The 19690-nt window shown below is 40.9% G+C and overlaps 1 protein-coding gene across 14 annotated transcripts in view; it reads right to left on the bottom strand.

Annotated features, from left to right (window-relative positions):
- Positions 1-9479: 9479 nt before the first annotated feature.
- The window catches only part of SNAP23 (synaptosome associated protein 23), a 42226-nt gene continuing 32015 nt past the window's right edge, over positions 9480-19690 (bottom strand). For 8 of the 14 annotated variants that reach the window (XM_054667452.2, XM_024349142.3, XM_063793981.1 and 5 more), the window contains 3 exons: positions 14134-14292; positions 12729-12873; positions 9480-11131 (listed from right to left, as the gene is read on the bottom strand). In XM_054667452.2, coding sequence (XP_054523427.1) covers positions 11066-11131; positions 12729-12873; positions 14134-14292 — 370 coding nt within the window. In that variant the 3' untranslated portion in view covers positions 9480-11065. The remainder of the gene's footprint in view (positions 11132-12728; positions 12874-14133; positions 14293-19690) is intronic. The other 6 variants (XM_063793985.1, XM_063793983.1, XM_063793984.1 and 3 more) reach the window with 2 other exon arrangements.

Here is a 19690-nt window from a genome sequence, read left to right as displayed (position 1 = left end):
CTTTGGCTGGAAGCAAGGTTAATCCTTTAAAGGAGGAGGACAGGAGAACTTTAACCTACAAATAGATTAGGAAGACATGTTTCATGCTTATGTTCAGATTGTATGAGTAGTGAAATGCCTTCATGTGACATAAACATTTTGTGATACTAGAACTATGCTTATTAAGAGAATCTGAGGTTGGGCGCAGTGGCTCACGCCTGTAATCCCAGCACTTTGGGAGGCTGAGGTGGGTGGATCACGAGGTCAGGAGTTCAAGACCAGCCTGACCAATGTGGTGATACCCCATCTCTACTAAAAATACAAAAATTAGCTGGGTGTGGTGGCACGTGCCTGTAATCCCAGATACTCAGGAGGCTGAGGCAGGAGAATTGCTTGAAACCGGGAGGCGGAGCTTGCAGTGAGGGTGCCATTGAACTCCAGCCTGGGCAATAGAGTGAGACTGTGTCTCAAAAAAAAAAAAAAAGGCCGGGCACGGTGGCTCACGCCTGTAATCCCAGCACTTTGGGAGGCCGAGGCGGGCAGATCACGAGGTCAGGAGATCGAGACCATCCTGGCTAACACGGTGAAACCCTGTCACTACTAAAAATACAAAAAATTAGCCAGGCGTAGTGGCGGGCGCCTGTAGTCTCAGCTACATGGGAGGCTGAGGCAGGAGAATGGCGTGAACCCAGGAGGCGGAGCTTGCAGTGAGTGGAGATCTTGCCACTGCACTCCAGCCTGGGTGACAGAGCCAGACTCCATCTCAAAAAAAAAAAAAAAAAAAAGAATCTGAAGGTACAAAGGTAGAGGATTTCAGACTACCACTAACATCAACATTTAGAAAGCTACCATTTTGGTCATTTTCTGATTTTATCTTAGTCACAAAGCTATTACTAACTATATATCAACAGTTCTCAATAATGGTTAAACCTAGCTTATCCATTAAGTCAAGAGATCACACAAACCTACTATTTAACCTCCACGACAAAATCTTTCTGACGTAAATCTGGTCTAGGTGTTCTCTTTTTCCCATATGTTACTTTCTTTTTTGAGACAGAATTTCATTCCAGACTGGAGCGCAGTAGCACTATCTTGGCTCACTGCAACCTCCACCTACCAGGTTCAAGTGATTCTTGTGCCTCATTCTCCTGAGTAATTGGGATTACAGGCAGGCACCACCACACCCAGCTCATTTTTGTATTTTTAGTAGAGACAGGGTTTCACCGTGTTGGCCAGACTGGTCTTGAACTCCTGGCTTCAGGTGATCCACCCACCTCAGCCTCCCAAAGTGCTGGGATTACAGGTGGGAGCCAACACACCCAGCCTCCCATATGTCATTTTCTATTTCTCACTTTGAAAGGGGTACTAGTTTATCCATATCAGTTTAGGAGTTTTGTTTTTTCTAAATTTTAATGTTTATTAATCTTATTGATCTACTGAACAATTAACATTTCTGTGTTTTATCAGTACTTCTCATCTAATAAATCAGAACTTATACATTTTTTTTTTTTTTTTGAGACGGAGTCTCACTCTTTCACCCAGGCTGGAGTGCAGTGGTGCGATCTCAGCTCATTGCAACCTCTGCCTCCCAGGTTCAAGCAATTCTCCTGCCTCAGCCTCCTGAGTAGCTGGTACTACAGGCGCACGCCACCACGCCCTGCTAATTTTTTGTATTTTAGTAGAGATGGGGTTTCACCATGTTGGCCAGGCTAGTCTCGAACTCCTGACCTCAGGTGATCCACCCGCCTTGGTCTCCCAAAGGGCTGGGATTACAGGCGTGAGCCACCACGCCTGGCCAGAACTTATACATTTAACAATTTAAATGTTCCCATTTAATTATTAATTGGAGTTTAATCCATACTCTTATCAGAATCTACAACTACCACCCTTCACAATTTGGGCCTAGACTTATTGCCCTTTCTTCACTCTCATTTGCCTGCCCACCCATATCAGATTATTCTCTCTAAACCCACAGTGCAGTCTTTTCTGACCTCCTTTATACAGCTTGTCCCTCAGTGTCCATGGAGGATTGGTTTCAATACCTCCATGGATACCAAGTCCATGATGCTCAAGTCCCTTATACAAAATGACATAGTATCTTCCTGATACTTTAAATTATCTCTAGATTACTTATAATACCTAATATGCATACACATAACTTCATTTGCATAGATTCAACATAGTATTTGATGCATGCTAAATTAAGGTTTTGTTTTTTAGAAATTTGAGGCATTTTCCCGCTCAAATATTTCTGATCTGCAGTTGAATCCACAGATGTGGAACCCATGGATACTTAGGGCCAACTGTATTGTTCACTCAGTTGGGAATGCCCTTTTTTTTTTTTTTGGTCCAGAGGCTCACTCTTGCCCACGCTGGAGTACAATGGCGCAATCTTGGCTCACTGCAACCTCCGCCTCCCGGGTTCAAGTGATTCTCCTGCCTCAGCCTCCTGAGTAGCTGGGATTACAGGCAGGTGCCACCACACCTGGCTAATTTTTGTATTTTTAGTAGAGACGGGGTTTCACCATGTTGGTCAGGCTGGTCTCAAACTCCTGACCTCAGTTGATCCACCTGCCTTGGCCTCCCAAAATGCTGGGAATTACAGGCGTGAGCTAACGTGCCCAGCCTGCCCTCTCTTAATTAATATGCTCATTCTGTATGTCTAAGCCTCTTTCCTGCGTCTAAGCCGAATTAACTGCTCACCCATCTGTTACTATAGCACTTCTCACATTCTATATTTATCTTTCATGATAGACTAACTCTTTGAGGGCAAGGGCTATATACAGTAATATGCCCAAAGTTACAGCAAACAAGATTTAGATTTAAATATGAGCTAATCAAGTAAACCGGCTTGTGGTCTAAAGACCCAGATTTGAATCTAGCCACTAGTCCAAGTCACCTAATTTTTTTTTTTTCTTTTTTTGCAACAGATCTTGCTGTGTTGCCTGGGCTAGTCTTAAACTGGACTCAAGTGATCCTCCCATCTTGGCCTCCCAAAGTATTGAGATTACAGGTGTGAGCCACTGCCTGGCTTTTAAGTCTTTTTTTTTTTTTTTTTTTTTTTTTTGGAGACAGAGGCTGTCTGTTTTGCCCAGGTTGGAATGCAGTGGCACAATCTCGGGTCACTGCAACCTCCACCTCCTGAGTTCTAGCAATTCTCCTGCCTCAGCCTCCTGAGTAGCTGGGATTACAGGTGCCCACCACCACGCCCAGCTAATTTTTGTATTTTTAGTAAAGATGGGGTTTCACTATGTTAGCCAGGCTTATCTCAGACTCCTGGCCTCAGGTGATCCCCCTGCCTTGGCTTCCCATAGTGCTGGGATTACAGGTGTTAGCCACCATGCCCAGCCTATATGTATTTTTTGAGACAGGGTCTTGCTCTATTGCCCAGGCTGAAGTGCAGTGGCATGATCACAGCTCACAAATGCCTTGATCTCCTGGGCTCAAGCTATCTCCTCCCACCTCAGCCTCTTAAGTAGCTGGAGCTACAGGTTATCTGCCACCACACTCAGCTAATTTTTAATTTTTTAGAAAGACGGGGTCTTCCTGTGTTCCCCAGGCTGGCCCCAAACTCCTGGGCTCAAGCAATCCTGCCTTACCTCCCAAAGTGCTGGGATTACAGGTGTGAGCCACCACATCTGGCCCAAGTCACCCAACTTTTTTACAGCTTGGTTTGGAAGGCAATGTAGTATATTAAAATTATGGGCCCTGGCGTCAGAAAGATCCAGGTTTGAATACAGAGTCCGTCATTTATTAGCTTTATGAATTTGAGCAATTTCATCTCACTTGTAAATATAGGGAATAGCTCCTACCTCTCAGGTATGTTGCAAAAAACTATATAAAAGCACTTAGCATAGTGGCCATGACAGAGTAAGCACTCAGTAAATCATGCCATTTATCTCATCTATAAGGCATGAAAGTAGAATTTTACAAGTTGTACAGAAATAGAAGGCTTGGAGTGGACACTACATTAAAAGGATAAAAAAATGGAGCCAGGCAGAGGCAGGCATCTATAGTCCCAGCTATTGAGGAGGCCTGAGGCTGGAGGATCCCTTGAACCTAGGAGTTTGAGGCCAGCCTGGACAACAATGTGAGATTGTGGCTCCAAAAAAATAATAAAAAATAGGCTGCTCTGCCTATGGAGTAGCCATTCTTTTATTCCTTTACTTTTTTAATAAACTTGCTTTTACTTTATGGAAAAAATAAATTTTTAAATGACTAGATGAGAAACTTGAATATCAATCTGAGAAATAAAATCTGATTAGGAATGTAATTGGGATAACCTTAAGTTTTGGTAAGAGTGACCTAAAGAAAACAGCACTTAGATAAGCAACTTTGTTTTCCTTTTTCACTTTACTATTTTTTTGATATATATTTGTTCATATTTATGGGGTACTTGTGATATTCTGAGACATGCATAGAATGTATAATGATCAAGTCAGGATATTTATGTTATTCATTATCTCAAACATTTATCATTTGTTTGTGTTGGGAACATTTCAAATCTTCTAGCCATTTTGAAACTTACATTAAGTATAGTCACCGTACTATACTATCAAGCATTAAAACTTATTCCTTCTATCTAACTGTATGTTTGTATCTACCCATTAACCTACCTTCCTTCATCGCCCCACCCTGTACACCCCCTACCCAGCCTCTGGTAACTATCATTCTACTCTCTACCTCCATGAAATAAATTTTTTAGCTCACATGAGTAAGAACGTGCAATATTTGTCTTTCTGTGCCTGGATTATTTCACTTAACACAATGACCTCCAGTTCCTTGGATACACCTCCAGTGTATTCATGTCACTGCAAACAATAGGATTTCATTCTTTTTATGGCTGAATAGTATTCCACTGTGTATATACACATTTCCCTTATCCATTCATCTGTTGATGGACCCTTAGGTTGATTCCATTATCTTTGCTATCATGAATAGTGCTGCAATAACCATGGGAGTGCAGGTATCCCTTTAATATATTGATTTCCTTTCCTTTCAATAAATACCCAGTAGTATGATTGCTGGATAGTATGGTAATTCCATTTTTAGTTTTCTGAGAGATCTCCATATTTGTTTTCCATAGTAGCTGCACTCATTCACATTGCCACCAAGTGGGAATTAGTTCTCTTTTCTCAGCATCCTTGCCAGCATTTTCTCACTTTTGATAATAGCCATGATAACTGGAATGAGATCATCTCATTGTAGGTTTTATTTGCATTTCCATGATGATTAGCAGTGTTGAGATTTTTTTCACATACCTCTTGGCCATGTGTGCGTGTGTGTGTGTGTGTGTGTGTGAGAGAGAGAGACAGAGAGAGAGAGAGACAGAGAGATGGGATCTCACTATGCTGCCCAGGCTGGTCCTGAACACCTGAGCCCAAGTGATCCTCCCGCCTCAGCCTCCCAAGTAGCTGGGACTACAGTGTATGTCTTTAAAAAGCTAATTCTAAGTGCAACTGAGTTCAGGATGTCTGGGCCATAGATGTTTAAGTTAAGGACAGACTCATAATCCACACATGAAATGGAAAGGTTTAGAGTATAGAAACAAAAGATGAATTAAAACTGAAGGAAAGAAGTAGGCATGGCTATAGGGGACACAGATCATTATGGTTATAAGACTGGAAACTTGAAGAGGGAGCTTAGTGTTAAAAAACAAGCTCAGTGGGGGATACAATTTTTTACCTCTTTAGTTATAGGTCAGTATTATGCTCAAGGCCACACAACTAGAAGTAAATGAATGAACCAAAATTTGATCCCAGGTGGTCAGACTCCAGAGCTTGTGTTAACCATTTACTACCTTTCAAAAGTGAATCAAGTTTCCAGACAATGTTATGGGAGAAAATCAGAAAGGGCTTTAAGTGAACAGCCGTTTCTAATGCATGATGGAGTCTAATTTCTATGGCCTCACCTCTCTTTTTTCTCAATAGCAGAAGCTGTGGGAAAGTTTCAACCTGGGTTCCATGGACGGGCTTTCAAGACCTCCATTTATGGACCTCACTTATGCATGATTTGCATTTGTGTGCCTGTTTCTCTGGGGAGAGGCTATGTTGTCTTTCATCAAATTCACAGAGATGCTTGACCAGAAAGAGCTCCACTTTAGAGAGAATAGCAGCTATTGCTTATTAAGCTCTTACATTAGCCAGGAACTGTTCTAAGTGCTTTACCTGTGTTACCACTCTATGCAATACAATGCTATGTAGGAATTATAGGCATACCTCATTTTACTGCACTCCATTAAGTTTTTTCACAAATAGTTTGTAGCAACCCTACATCGAGCAAGTCTATCAGTGCCATCTTTCCAACAGCATGTGCTCACTTTATTTGTCTCACATTTTGAAAATTCTCACAATATTTCAAACTTTTTCATTATTATGATATGTTATGGTGATCTGTGATCACCGATGGTACTATTTTAACTGTTTTGGGATGCCACAAACCATGCCAATATAAGATGGCAAACTTTTTTGACAGGGTCTCGCTCTGTCACCCATGCTGGAGTGTAGTGGCGCAATCATGGCTCGCTGCAGCCTCAACCGCCTAGGCTCAAGCGATCATCCCATCTCAGCCTCCTGAGTAGCTGGGACTATAGATATGCACCACCACACCTGGCTAATTTTAAAATTTTTTTGTAGAAACGGTCTCATCTTCTTGCCCAAGCCATAAGATGGCAGACTTAATTGAGAAATGTGTGTTCTGACTGCTCCAACAACTAGCCATTCCTTATCACTTTCCTCTCCTTGGGCCTCCCTAATCTGAGACAGAATATTGAAATTAGGCCAATATATAGCCCTGCAATGGCCTTTAAGTTCAAGTGAAAAGAAGAGTCATAGCCGGGCGCGTTGGCTCACACCTGTAATCCCTGCACTTTGGGAGGCCGAGGTGGGCGGATCACCTGAGGTCAGGAGTTCGAACCAGCCTCGCCAACATGGCAAAACCCTGTCTCTACTAAAAATACAAAAACTAGCCAGACATGGTGGCACACACCTGCAGTCCCAGCTACTCGGGAGAGAGAGGTTGCAGTGAGCTGAGATCGCACCATTGTACTCCAGCCTGGACGACAGAGCAAGACTCTGTCTCAAAAAAAAAAAAAAAAAAAAAAAAAAAGCCAAGACAGGCTAAAGGCTAGGCCTCTTACGCCGGTTAACCAAGTGGTGAATGCAAAGGAAAAGTTCTTGAAGGAAGTTAAAAGTGCTACTCCAGTAAACACAAGGCCCTAACTCCCTTCAATGCTATAAAGGCTGAGAGGTGAGGAAGCTGCAGAAGAAAAGTTGGAAGTTACCCAAGGTTGGTTCATGAGGTTTAAGGGAAGAAGCTGTATCTGTTAACATAAAAGTGTAAGATAAAGCAGCAAGTGCTGATGGAGAAGCTGCAGCAAGTTATCCAGATAATGATGATGGTGGCTACAGTAAACAATAGATTTTTCAATGTAGATGAAACTGCCTTCTATTGGAAAATGACACCATTTAGGACTCCCATAGCTAGAGAGAAGTCAATGCCTAGCTTGTTTCAAAAGACAGGCTGACTCTCTTGTTAGAGGCTAATAGAGCTGGTGACTTCAAGCTGAAGGCATTGCTCATTTACCATTTTGAAAATATAGGGGCCTTAAGAATCATGCTAAGTCTACTCTACCTGTGCTCTATAAATGGAACAATGAAACCTGGATGATAACACATCTGTTTACAGCATGATTTACTGAATATTTTAAACCCACTGTTGAGAAGTACTGCTCAGAAAAAAAAGTATTGTTTTCAAAATCTTACTGCTTATTGATAGAGAGCATCAGAGCATATGGTCACCCAAGAGCTCTGATGAAGATGTACAAGATTAATGTTGTGTTGTTTTCATGCTTGCTAATATATCCATTCTACAGCCCTTGGATCAAAGAGTCATTTCAGCTTTCAAGTCTTATTGCTTAAGAAATAAATTTCATAAAGGTATAGCTGCCATAGTGATTCCTCTCATGGATATGGGCAAAGTAAACTGAAAACCCTCTGGAAAGGATGCCGTTAAGGACATTCATGATTCATGAAAGGAGGTCAAGATACCAACATTAACACGGGTTTGGAAGAAGTTGATTCCAACCCTCATGGATGACTGGGCGTTTGAAGACTTCAGTGGAGGAGGCCGGGTGTGGTGGCTTACGCCTGTAACCCCAGCACTTTCGGAGGCTGAGGCGGGTGGATCACAAGGTCAGGAGTTCGAGACCAGCCTGACCAACATGGTGAAACCCTGTCTCTACTAAAGATACAAAAATTAGCTGGGCACGGTGGTGCCTGCCTGTAATCCCAGCTACTCAGGAGGCTGAGGCAGGAGAATCGCTTGAACCCGAGAGGTGGAGGTTGCAGTGAGCCCAGATCACGCCACTGCACTCCAGCCTGGATGACAGAGCAAGACTCCTTCTCAAAAAAACAAAACAAAACAAACAAAAAAGAGACTTCAGTAGAGGAATTACAGGCACATGCCACCACACCCAGCTAATTGTATGTTTAGTAGAGATGTGGTTTCACCATGTTGGCCAGGCTGGTCTCAAACTCCTGACCTCAAGTGATCCATCTGCCTTGGCCTCTCAAAGTGCTAGGATTACAGGCGTGAGCCACTGCGCCTGGCCCATGGTAAAGTATTTTAAATTAAGGTATATACATTGCTTTTTAAAGACATAATGCTATTGCACATTTAATAAACTACAGAATAGTGTAAACAGAACTTTTATATGCACTGGGAAACCAAAATTCATGTGCCTCACTTCATTGCAATACTAGCTTTATGGTAGTGGTCTAGAACTGAACCCTCAGTATCTGAGGTATGCTTGTATTAATCTGCATTTACAGACAAATTAAGGCACAGAAATGATCTTACAGTCACTTCAGCTAGAGTGAAAATTCAGATAATGCCTCAGCCCATGCTTCTAACCAATCATACTGTGAGTGTAGCATGCTGGTATTCTCAGAACTATTTCCTTTATCCAGAACAGTGCTAAAATTTTTTTTTATGGTAAATGGTTTTAGGAAAGGCATTTAGGTATAGCACAATCCTCCGTTTTACACCTTCTTACTTTACATATTTACCATCCCTGCCAAACCACTCATTTTGACATGGAGCATTTCTATTACAGAGGGTGTAGTTGCATCTCACTTTATTTAAATATTTTCCTTTAGCCTTTGAAAGCTCCCACATTAACTGTATCTTCTCCAGTGAGTTGTAGTTCTCACACAGAACCATTACCCTTCCAGTCACTAGTGTATTTAAGCTCAAGTGAGTAAGACTAGTAATGATTAAAATGAACCTCACAATAAATTTTTAGCAAGGTAAGTTTAAGTCCCATCAATATTTTCAATAAATACTGGAAAGATGCTAAAGGCAGCAAGCATCCTGCTGTAGTGTTTCTTGATGTATGGATCTTTGCTTTATTAATTTGTTAAATGAGAGCTGATGAAACTATTTTCCCCCAAATAACAGTCATAGAAACATGTTACCTATTTGAAAGAACAATACCATTAGTTAGTTAAAAAATTTAATTGTAAGGATCAAGCAGTGGTTATTGGTGAAACCAATACACACTGACAGCTTTGAAGTGTTCAGATGCTAATTTTAAAATAAATGTGACAAATACCAATCAGATGTTCATAACACTTTTCAGGATCCACATCAACTTGATTATGGACATAGTTCAATACACAAGGGTAAGAGAAAGACAGTGTATAATCACCAATAATTAAACCAGAGGCATAATTTTTTCAAATAATTTTTAGTTACAGAATAAATTCTAACTTTTTAAAGTCTAAAGCTACATAAAACTCAAAGCAATCTATTTTTCTACCTGAGGTCAAAATGACTTTCCTTTTTCCTAACTAAACATAATTCTTAGCATTGAGGTAAATCTGAATTCATGTGGTATACTTTGTCAAACTTTTCCAAAAAATTTTAAGCCCTGCTTTAGAGAGAAATTCTCATGTTACACATATATATTTACATATTTTTTCTTCAAAGACTAATGACAATGTATGACGTTAATAGGCCTGTAATGGAACCATGATACTACTAATAATATGAAATAAAAAGCCACTCATTTATATAAAGTGTTCCTGAATGGTGCAATAAGAAATGGGATCACAGATTTATGTACATATATGAATCGCTAAGAGTTCAGAAATTAAGCTCACTTTAAGAAAACTCAGCCGGGCACAGTGGCTCACGCCTGTAATCCCAGTACTTTGGGAGGCCAACGCGGGTGGATCACGACGTCAGGAGTCCAAGACCAGCTTGACATGGTGAAACCCTGTCTCTACTACAAATACAAAAATTAGCCGAGCGTGGTGACACACGCCTGTAATCCCAGCTACTCAGGAGGCAAGGCAGGAGAATTGCTTGAACCAGGGAGGCGGAGGTTGCAGTGAGCCCAGATCGCGCTATTGCACTCCAGCCTGGACAAGAAAGCGAGACTCTGACTCCAAAAAAAAAAAAAAGAAAGAAAGAAAACTCATTCTATTTTTCTCTTTGGAGCAGAGGTTGCAAAACTGTGATGCCTAACAAAAACGTTGTGTATAAAAGCTCCAAAACCAAGCATTAGCCTAAATTGGCTATAACTGCAACTTAAATCAAAAACTATATCCAACTAGATCTTCGCTGTGGCTATGCAACTTTTTGCTTTGTGGCCTGAAGGTTTTTACTGAGGTAACAACCTCTTATCTCTTGTCCTTCCCTCAACCACAAAAGCAAAAATAAACAACAACAAAAAACACCTCTACAGCTTCCTTCTTCATGGCTGTCTTTGGCAATGCTTCCAAATCTTGAAAGCAAAAGAACCTGCTGAAGTTTATGAGGAGGATGAAAACACTAAACATGACATATGAAAACCAATCTAAGCGTATGAATTGAGAAAGAAAATACTAGAAGGAAGGCAGAGCAGCAGTCGGCCCTCAACAGAAAACAAAAAAGAAGGAGGGCTGTAACTGCTCTGGCCCTTCTTCCATATTATCTCCCAATTAGAAGAGCGTGGAACCGAAAACTTAAACTCTGAAAAGGTAATAACTTTCAAGGAGGAGCTACGGAAGTGAATAAATGATAAAGAAGAACAGCAGTAGCTTTAGCTGTCAATGAGTTTCTTTGCTCTGGCATTGGCAATATCAATACGATCTCTGTTGGTGTCAGCCTGAAAAACAAGAAAGATATCAGCTTTACAAGGTAAGTAACTCTAATAAAAATTAAACTTTTTACACTTGGAGTAACTGACACACCGAGAAAATCCAAGAAACCACGTGAAGTTACATTACAAAACTCATGTTGGGCAATAAGTAACAGAATATGAAATTCATTTGGAAAACCCCTGGTATATAAACATGACAAAGGTGTAACATATAAGACCTTGCCAATATTTCATAAATTCTGTAACACATTTTTTCATAGTTTAACATGCCTGAAACTGGGATGCATCCTGTAATCAATGGCATTTTTTGATGCAATGAAATATGAAAGAGTGCTCTTCTCTGTTAAAGATCTGGACCTTGTGTGAGTCCTCTGAACTGAATCATAGAATCTCATCTGGATTCAGACACCCTAAGTCTAACCTGGAGAGACTGAAATAACCTTTCCAAAGATCTTTGAAACGAATCTATTACCATCCTCACCAACATCTGAATTAAAATGACAGGTAAATATAGCCTAAACCCAGACTGCAGCATTTAAAGCATCTTGTGAACCACTGTTTCAATTAAATCCATCAAAAGTGATTTAACAGAGAGCCAAGCTTAAAAACTCACCCTAAAGTTCACTGAGATTTTAATGAGGTATGACTTTCTTTTTTTCCTTTCTTTTTGAGAAAGGGTCTCACTCTGTTGCCCAGGCTGGAATGCAATGGTGCAATCACAGCTCACTGCAGCCTTCAACTCCTACACTCAAGCAATCCTTCTGCCTCAGCCTCCCGAGTAACTGGGACAATAGGCACATGCCACCATGCCTGGTCAATTTTTAAATTTTTTTAGTAGAGTCGAGGTCTTGCTCTGGTCTCAAACTCCTGAGCTCAAGCAATCCTCCTGCCTCCGCCTCTCAAAGTGTTGAGATTACAGGTGTGAGCTACCACGGCTGGCCAAGGTATGACTTTACATGTGACACATCAAAACACTGAAAACAATTTCGCTTTCACTATCTTTATATCATGTAAAGTTAAGGGGGAAAAAAAAGAATCACAACTTTCTTTCACTCACATGACTCTATTTCGTGTGTCCACTCCATAAGAACTATTCTGCAGAACAGATTTTCACCTACGGACTCTTTCATGAGATGAGGATTCAGGAACTTAATTTATTTTTAGTTAACAAAATAGGCTGATGTGGGAGGAACGCTTTAGCCTAGGAGGCAGGCTGCAGTGAGCTGTGATTGTACCACCACACTACCCTAGGCGACAGAGCAAGACCCCATTCTCAATTAAAAAATTAGTTAACAAAATAAAACTTACTCATTTGGGAGAGAAAAAAACACACTCAAAAGCTAAAGTAGATACTAAGCTTCATGTGTGAAGGTTTAAGTAAAACTACTACATTCCAAAACTCTGGTTTCAAAATGCACCAACTGCCATGACAGGGAGGACTTGGCTCTTGTTTTATGTGTTAGAACCACCACCTCATCAGAATTAAGACCTATGAGGACAGGAGCTTATTCTACCGTGTCCCCCACAGTATCTAGCACAGATGTCTATTACTGAAACACTGAACTGGGTGTCTCATTTTCTTGTGGCAATAAAAACCTTTTACCTTGTCTGTGATTCGTTTTATTTGTGGATTTTGAGCATCAATCTCATTGCCTATGTTCAGGGCCATGTCTTTTAGATTTCCCAGGATACTGCCCACTTGAGTCAGGTTCTCTTCCATTTCATCTTCTCTGGCATCATTAGTTATGCTATCACAAGAAGACAGTTAATTCCATAGGTTTTGTTGAATTTAAATAAAGTCTGGATTTACTTTTCACAAAAGTAAGTAACCAAAATGACTCTCAGCAAGTATAAGATCCAAAAGAATATAGGTTACCATTCCTGGGAAACATTCTATAATAAAAACTGGGAGACTCATCAAAGAGAGCAGTGTCTTAAAGCCATGTAAGAAAAGAAAGAAACTCTGAAACAGTGTTTCTCAAAGCGTAATTCCCAGCATCACCTGGGAAGCTGTTAGACATGAGAACATGCTAATTCTCACATTCCACTCCAGACCTACTCAATCAGAAACTGTAAGTGCATCCCAGAAACCTACGGTTTAATAAGCCCCTCAAGTGGTTCTAATGCACAGTTAAGTCTATCTAAAGAAGCACTGCCCTAAAAGAGAGGTTGGAAAACTACGGCCCAAGGACCAAATCTGGCCACCATATGATTTTGTAAATCAAGTGTTATTCAAACACAGCTGTGCTCATTTGTTTATATATTGTTTATGCCTGCTTTAACCCTACAACAGAGTTGAGTAATTGCAAGGGACTGTATGGCCTGAAAAGTCTGAAATATTAACTCTCTGGCTCGTTACAGATCTTCTTACAGGAATCTAGCTGACCCTTGTTCTAGATGACACATTTTAAAACATATTTTTTCTACATATAAAAGTAAAATATGTCTAGTTCAATAATATGGAAAGTACTGAAAAGTATAAAGAAAAGTTAATTCCATCACCCAAGGTCAACCACCACAGTCAACATTTTGTCTGGCCGGGTGTGGTAGCTTATGCCTGTAATCCCAGCACTTTGGGAGGCCGAGGCAGGTGGATCACCTGAGGTCAGGAGTCCAAGACCAGCCTGGTCAACATGGTGAAACCCTGTCTCTACTAAAAATACAAAAATTAGCTGGGCGTGGTGGCGCACGCCTGTAGTCCCAGCTACTCGGAAGGCTGAGGCAGGAGAATAACTTGAACCTGGGAGGCAGAGGTTGCAGTGAGCTGAGATCACGCCACTGCACTCCAGCCTGGGCAACACAGCAAGACTCTGTCTCAAAACAAAACAACAAACAAACAAAAAAACCCCACATTTTGTCAGTGGACAGATTTTTAAATGCATTTTAAAAATGGAATAAATACAATTTTTATTTGTTTTATTAGTTAGGGGTCATGTACTGCTAAACTCATCTCCTAAGTGAACCATTCATTAAGAAAGGTACAGGAATATCAGGAGGAGTTGGCATACCGTTTAATGTATCCACCACTGGCTGCTCCTGTTGTTGGTTGCTGAAGCTGACCATTTGTCACCGGGCCTGGCTGTTTAGATACTACATTGCAAGGTGAGTTTTCTCCACCATCTCCCCATGTTGTCTTATAAGCCTTGCCAGACTCAAAGTTCTTTGTTCTATATAAGAGTCAGGAGTGTAGGGAGATACCAAAAAAAAGAAGACGGAGAGTTCTAATTATTAGTGCCTGTTACCTTGAGGATGACACTAATAACTCTAGTAGAAAAGCTGCATACAGCTAAGTCTAGATGATCTATACTATGCTCCATGGCAATATGGAATAGGAAATAGATGAATTATGTAAACCCATTGACACTAAAAATTTTAAAATGGTCCAAATACTACTTCTACCAAATCTTCACTAGGCTGTTAACAAGTAGCAAAAGGCAACTATTTGATTTTTCAGGTTCCCTTAGCTTCTGGCACTATCGTTTTGCTTTTCTCTTCCAAGTGTATCCAGCACTATCTAGAAAAGAGGTTAATGCACATTACTTAAAAAAAGGTCCCTTAGAAAAGGTGTTCTGGGATACCTTAAGAGGTTCCTTGAAGGCATCTCAGAGGTTGACAAGGGATGACAGAATAAGAAGGCTGACACTGGGTGCAGTGGCTCACGCCTGTACTCCCAGCACTTTGGGAGGCCAAGGCAGGTGGATCGCTTGAGCTCAGGAGTTTAAGATCAGCCAGGGCAACACGGCAAAAACCCATCTCTCAAACTCCTGACCTCAAGTGATCCATCCACCTCGGCCTCCCAAAGTGCTGGGACTACAGGCTCGTGAGCCACTGCTCCCTGCCTCAAAATGCCATCTCTATAAAAAAATACAAACATTAGCTGGGTGTGGTGGCACACGCCTGTGGTCCCAGCTACTCGAGAGGCTGAGGTGGGAGGACTGCTTGAGCCCAGAAGGTCGAGGCTGCAGTGAGCCATGATAGTGCCACTGCACTCCAGCCTGGGTGACAGAGTGAGACCTAATCTTAAATAAATAAATAAATAAATAAAATTTTAAAATAAGAAGACTGAATTTGAACCAGCGTAGTTCCAGCTAATCAGTTTTTATTAGAATTTTCCATGAAATTTTAAACAATGGTTTCTTACAAACAAACCAGCCATCAGGAAAGAAAGGCATGAATAATTTCCAAATTGGACAATCAGCGGACAAATAAGTATCTTGACCACACAAGCGGTCATTCATAAATCCTGTAGTGTAGGAGTTTTTCATTTAAGAGTTTCCTCTTTAAAAAAATGATCAAGGCCGGGCACAGTAGCTCACACCGGTAATCCCAGCACTTTGGGAGGCCAAGGTGGGTGGATCACCTGAGGTCAGGAGTTCAAGACCAGCCTGGGCAACATGGTGAAACCCCATCTTTACTAAAAATACAAAAATTAGCTGGGTGTGGCAGCACGTGCCTATAATCCCAGCTACTGGGGAGGCTGAGGCAGGAGAATCGCTTGAACCCAGGAGGCGGAGGTTGCAAGGAGCCAAGATCACACCACTGCACTCCAGCCTGGGCAACAGAGCGAGACACTCCATCTCAAAAAAAAAAAAATCATAAGTCTAAGTGTCTTAAAAAGAAAGAAAAAGTGGCTATTACAGGAAAAAAAAAAAATGGCTGTTACGGAAAAGTGACACAAAACTTTTCTTGATTATTTGGCTAAAGTCAAGCTTTCATTCAATTTTAGTTTTCACTTTTCTATAAACAAAAACGAAATAGTATGTTGCTCAAATATTGGTCTCTGATTTATTCTACATTTTACATTAATAAGGAAGTTTTAAAATTGCAAAAATTAAAAAGGTAGGGAAGAGATTTTATGAAAAAAGTGACTTCTTCCTTAATAGCCATGTGAGGATTCATTTTCGGCAAACCTAGAATTGAATCTTAGACTTTATCATTAACATTACAGAAAGGATACTACTAATTTTTTTTTGTGAGAGGCATTGCAAAGGCAAATTTATGAACACTGAAGAGCTAGTTCTCCAAGTGTGTTTCATGGTACCACTTTAAGTTATCATAATTATGTTTCTATGCTGTTTTTATTAATTAACCCATTTATTTATTAAGAAGCCATGTTAAATTTTTCTTGGAACAAGGTAGGATATATATTTTTAAAATAAATATTCACATGTATTCTTTCTTTGTTAATAATAAGAAAGGTCCCAGGCAAAATTCTAGAGCAGAGTAAGTGCTAGTAAATAAAACAAAAGCAATATATTAGTTTATCAGAAAGTTAATAACCACAAATATTAACAGAAGTAATAGAAGTGGGGCTTTTATTAGAATTTCGGATTGTGGAACAGGTGCAAGAGAGAAGGTTGAAATTCCAAAGTAACTAATGAGATATTATGTTTCTGACAGCACAAAAAGAGGAGTGGACTGGGACATGACCTTGGGTTCTGGTCTATTAAGGGATATATATGCATTCCAACCTCCTTCCCAAGATTAAGAGGCAATATTTGAAAAAATTCTTTACACTTATGAGAATTCTTCTTTCCACAATTAGATATAAGGGCATAAAATGCAAATGAATTGTTTAAAAATGATCATGTGAATGATTTTTAATTGAAGCATAGTCTATAAACAAAGAATCAGATTGGTTATCAAACTCTGCTGTCTTTAAAATGACTGGATCTTGGCCGGGTGCGGTGGTTCACACCTGTAATACCAGCACTTTGGGAGGCCGAGGCAGGCAGATCACGAAGTCAGGAGTTTGAGACCAGCCTGGCCAACATGGTGAAACCCTGTCTCTACTAAAAATACAAAACTTAGCTGGGTGTGGTGGCGCTCAAATGCAGTCCCCGCAACTCAGGAGGCAGAGGCAGAAAAATCACTTGAACCTGGGAGGCAGAGGTTGCAGTGAGCCCAGATCGTGCCACTGCACTGCAGCCTTGGTGACAGAGTGAGACTCTGTCTCAAAAAAAAAAAAAAAAAAAAAAAAAAAAGAAGACTGGATCTTTGAAGATATTCTTTCTGTAACAAGAGGAAAAGACACAAAAAGCTGACTTTGAAATTTTTTTTTTTTTTTTTTTGAGATGGAGTCTCGCTGTATCGCCCAGGCTGGAGTGCAGTGGCACGATCTCAGCTCACTGCAAGCTCCGCCTCCCGGGTTCACACCCTTCTCCTGCCTCAGCCTCCCAAATAGCTGGGACTACAGGCGCCTGCCACCACGCCCAGCTAATTTTTTGTATTTTTAGTAGAGACGGGGTTTCACCGTGTTAGCCAGGATGGTCTCGATCTCCTGACCTCGTGATCCACCTGCCTCAGCCTCCCAAAGTGCTGGGATTACAGAAGTGAGCTACCGCGCTCGGCTGACTTTGAATTTTTTTACAGCTTTGCATTGTGTTGGCATGTTTACCTTCAAATGGGATGGGAAAAAAAACTACTTGTTTTTCTTGCAGTTATAGTATGTTCTGCGTGTTTATGAAGAGGTGGTGTGACAGTTCAGTGTGTCTCATTCAGCATGTCCACTCTAGGTAATGCCTTTTGGTTGCTCAAGACCCTGTTACTGGCCATCACCCTGGAGTTTCCTCCACCAAGTTGGAACCTGTTTTTAAGGCATTGTCAGATAGCTGCTTATCTAAGTTAATAAAATAAAAAATGTTCACAAATAGAAATATGTTTTTAAACTAATTTACTTTCCTTCCAAAAGGTCTTAGATGCTTTAAAGGTAATACCTTCCAAACTTGACTGAGTATCAGAGCGACCTCAGCAGTCCCCAACCTTTTTGGCACTGGGGAACCAGTTTCATGGAAGACTATTTTTCCACGAATGGGAACCAGGGGATGCTTTGGGGATGAAATTGTTCCACCTCAGATCATCAGGCATTAGTTAGATTCTCATAAGGAGTGTACAACTAGATCTCTCACATGCACAGTTCACAATAGGGTTCTTGCTCCTATGAGAATGTACTGCCACTGCTGATCTGAGAGGAGGCAGAGCTCAGGCAATAATGCTCACCTCCTGCTATGAGGACCAGTTTCTGTTAACAGGCCATGGACCAATAGTGGTCCATGGCTGGGGGGGTTGAGGGCCCCTGCTGTAGAACACATAGATAGTAGGCTGCACTCTGAAGATTCTACTCCAATACACATGGGGTATAGCCTGGGAATCGTTTGTTGTTGTTTTATATAAGGTCAGTGGGACATTTAGCGATCCAGGAGGAGTACTTTAGATTACTCTGGTAGTCTATTATAGACTCTAGTAGTCTATATATTGGAGCACTAAATAATTAATCTGGAAGAAGCAAAGGGACATGTCAGGATTAAAACAAAACAAAAAAAAGCCAGGCGCAGTGGCTCACACCTGTAATCCCAGCACTTTGGGAGGCCGAGGTGGGTGGATCGTGAGGTCAGGAGTTCAAGACCAGCCTGGCCAAGATGGTGAAACCCCGTCTCTACTAAAAATACAAAAAACTAGCCAGGCGCAGTGGCAGGTGCCTGTAATCCTAGCTACTTGGGAGGCTGAGGCAGGAGAATCACTTGAACTCGGAAGGCGGAGGTTGCAGTGAGCCGAGATCATGCCACTGTACTCCAGCCTGAGGGACAGAGTGAGACTCCATCTAAAAACAAACAAACAAACAAAAAACAAAAAAGTAACAGCATTTGGAGTAAAATAATGAAATCCCAATCCTAGGCATGTCATTCAGAAGCTACAGAATCTTGAGCAAACTTCAGTGTCAGAGCATCCCTTTCTTTGTACGTAAAACTAGGATAATAACAATACTTAATGTTTAGCAGGGCTGTAAAATGTTCTGTTGATAACAGACATAAAACTGCTTTGTAAATCACTGGATAAATATTTTCATTCAATGGCTTCAACTTCAACCTGACCTTTAGTCAACAGTTCATGCCTGTAAGTGCACGGATTACCAACTGGCATGTTTACTTTTTGGTCCATTACCATTTCTTAGCTTTGAGATCTACAGGTAGATGAATGTAGTTGGAATATCGTGACATGAAAGATTACTAGGACCAGGTTGTTTTAGTCTACAGTAAGAAAGAATAGTTTTAATCTGTGACAGGACTCTTGAAAATAAAATGTACAGCCCCTCTGGGAAGAAATTAGTCTTCATGATAAAATGCCTAAGTAAATTTGTGATAAATTTTAATGAAGTTCAGAACTCCATCTAGAAACTTAGATTTACAACTGACTGTTAGTTCTGAGTGGTCTAATAGTCTTTAACTGGAACCTTTTTTTTTCTTCCCACTTAAACGTCTCATTCAAAAATGGCAAGTTTTCGGGTGTGTGGCTCACACCTGTAATTTCAGCATTTTGGGAGGCCAAGGCGGGTGAATTACTTGAGGTCAGGAGTTCAAGACCAGTCTGACCAACATGGTGAAACCCATTCTGTACTAAAAATACAAAAAATTAGCTGGGTGTGGTGGCACACGCTTGTAATCCCAGTTACTCGTGAGGCTGAGGCAGGAGAATCGCTTGAACCTGGGAGGCGGAGGTTGCAGTGAGCTGAGACTGAGCCACTATACTCTAGCCTGGGGGACAGAGCGAGACTCTGTCTCAAAAAAA

Source organism: Pan troglodytes, chromosome 16, assembly GCF_028858775.2.
Source record: "Pan troglodytes isolate AG18354 chromosome 16, NHGRI_mPanTro3-v2.0_pri, whole genome shotgun sequence".
Classification (NCBI taxonomy): domain Eukaryota; kingdom Metazoa; phylum Chordata; class Mammalia; order Primates; family Hominidae; genus Pan; species Pan troglodytes.
This window is presented reverse-complemented; position numbering and strand designations above follow the sequence as displayed.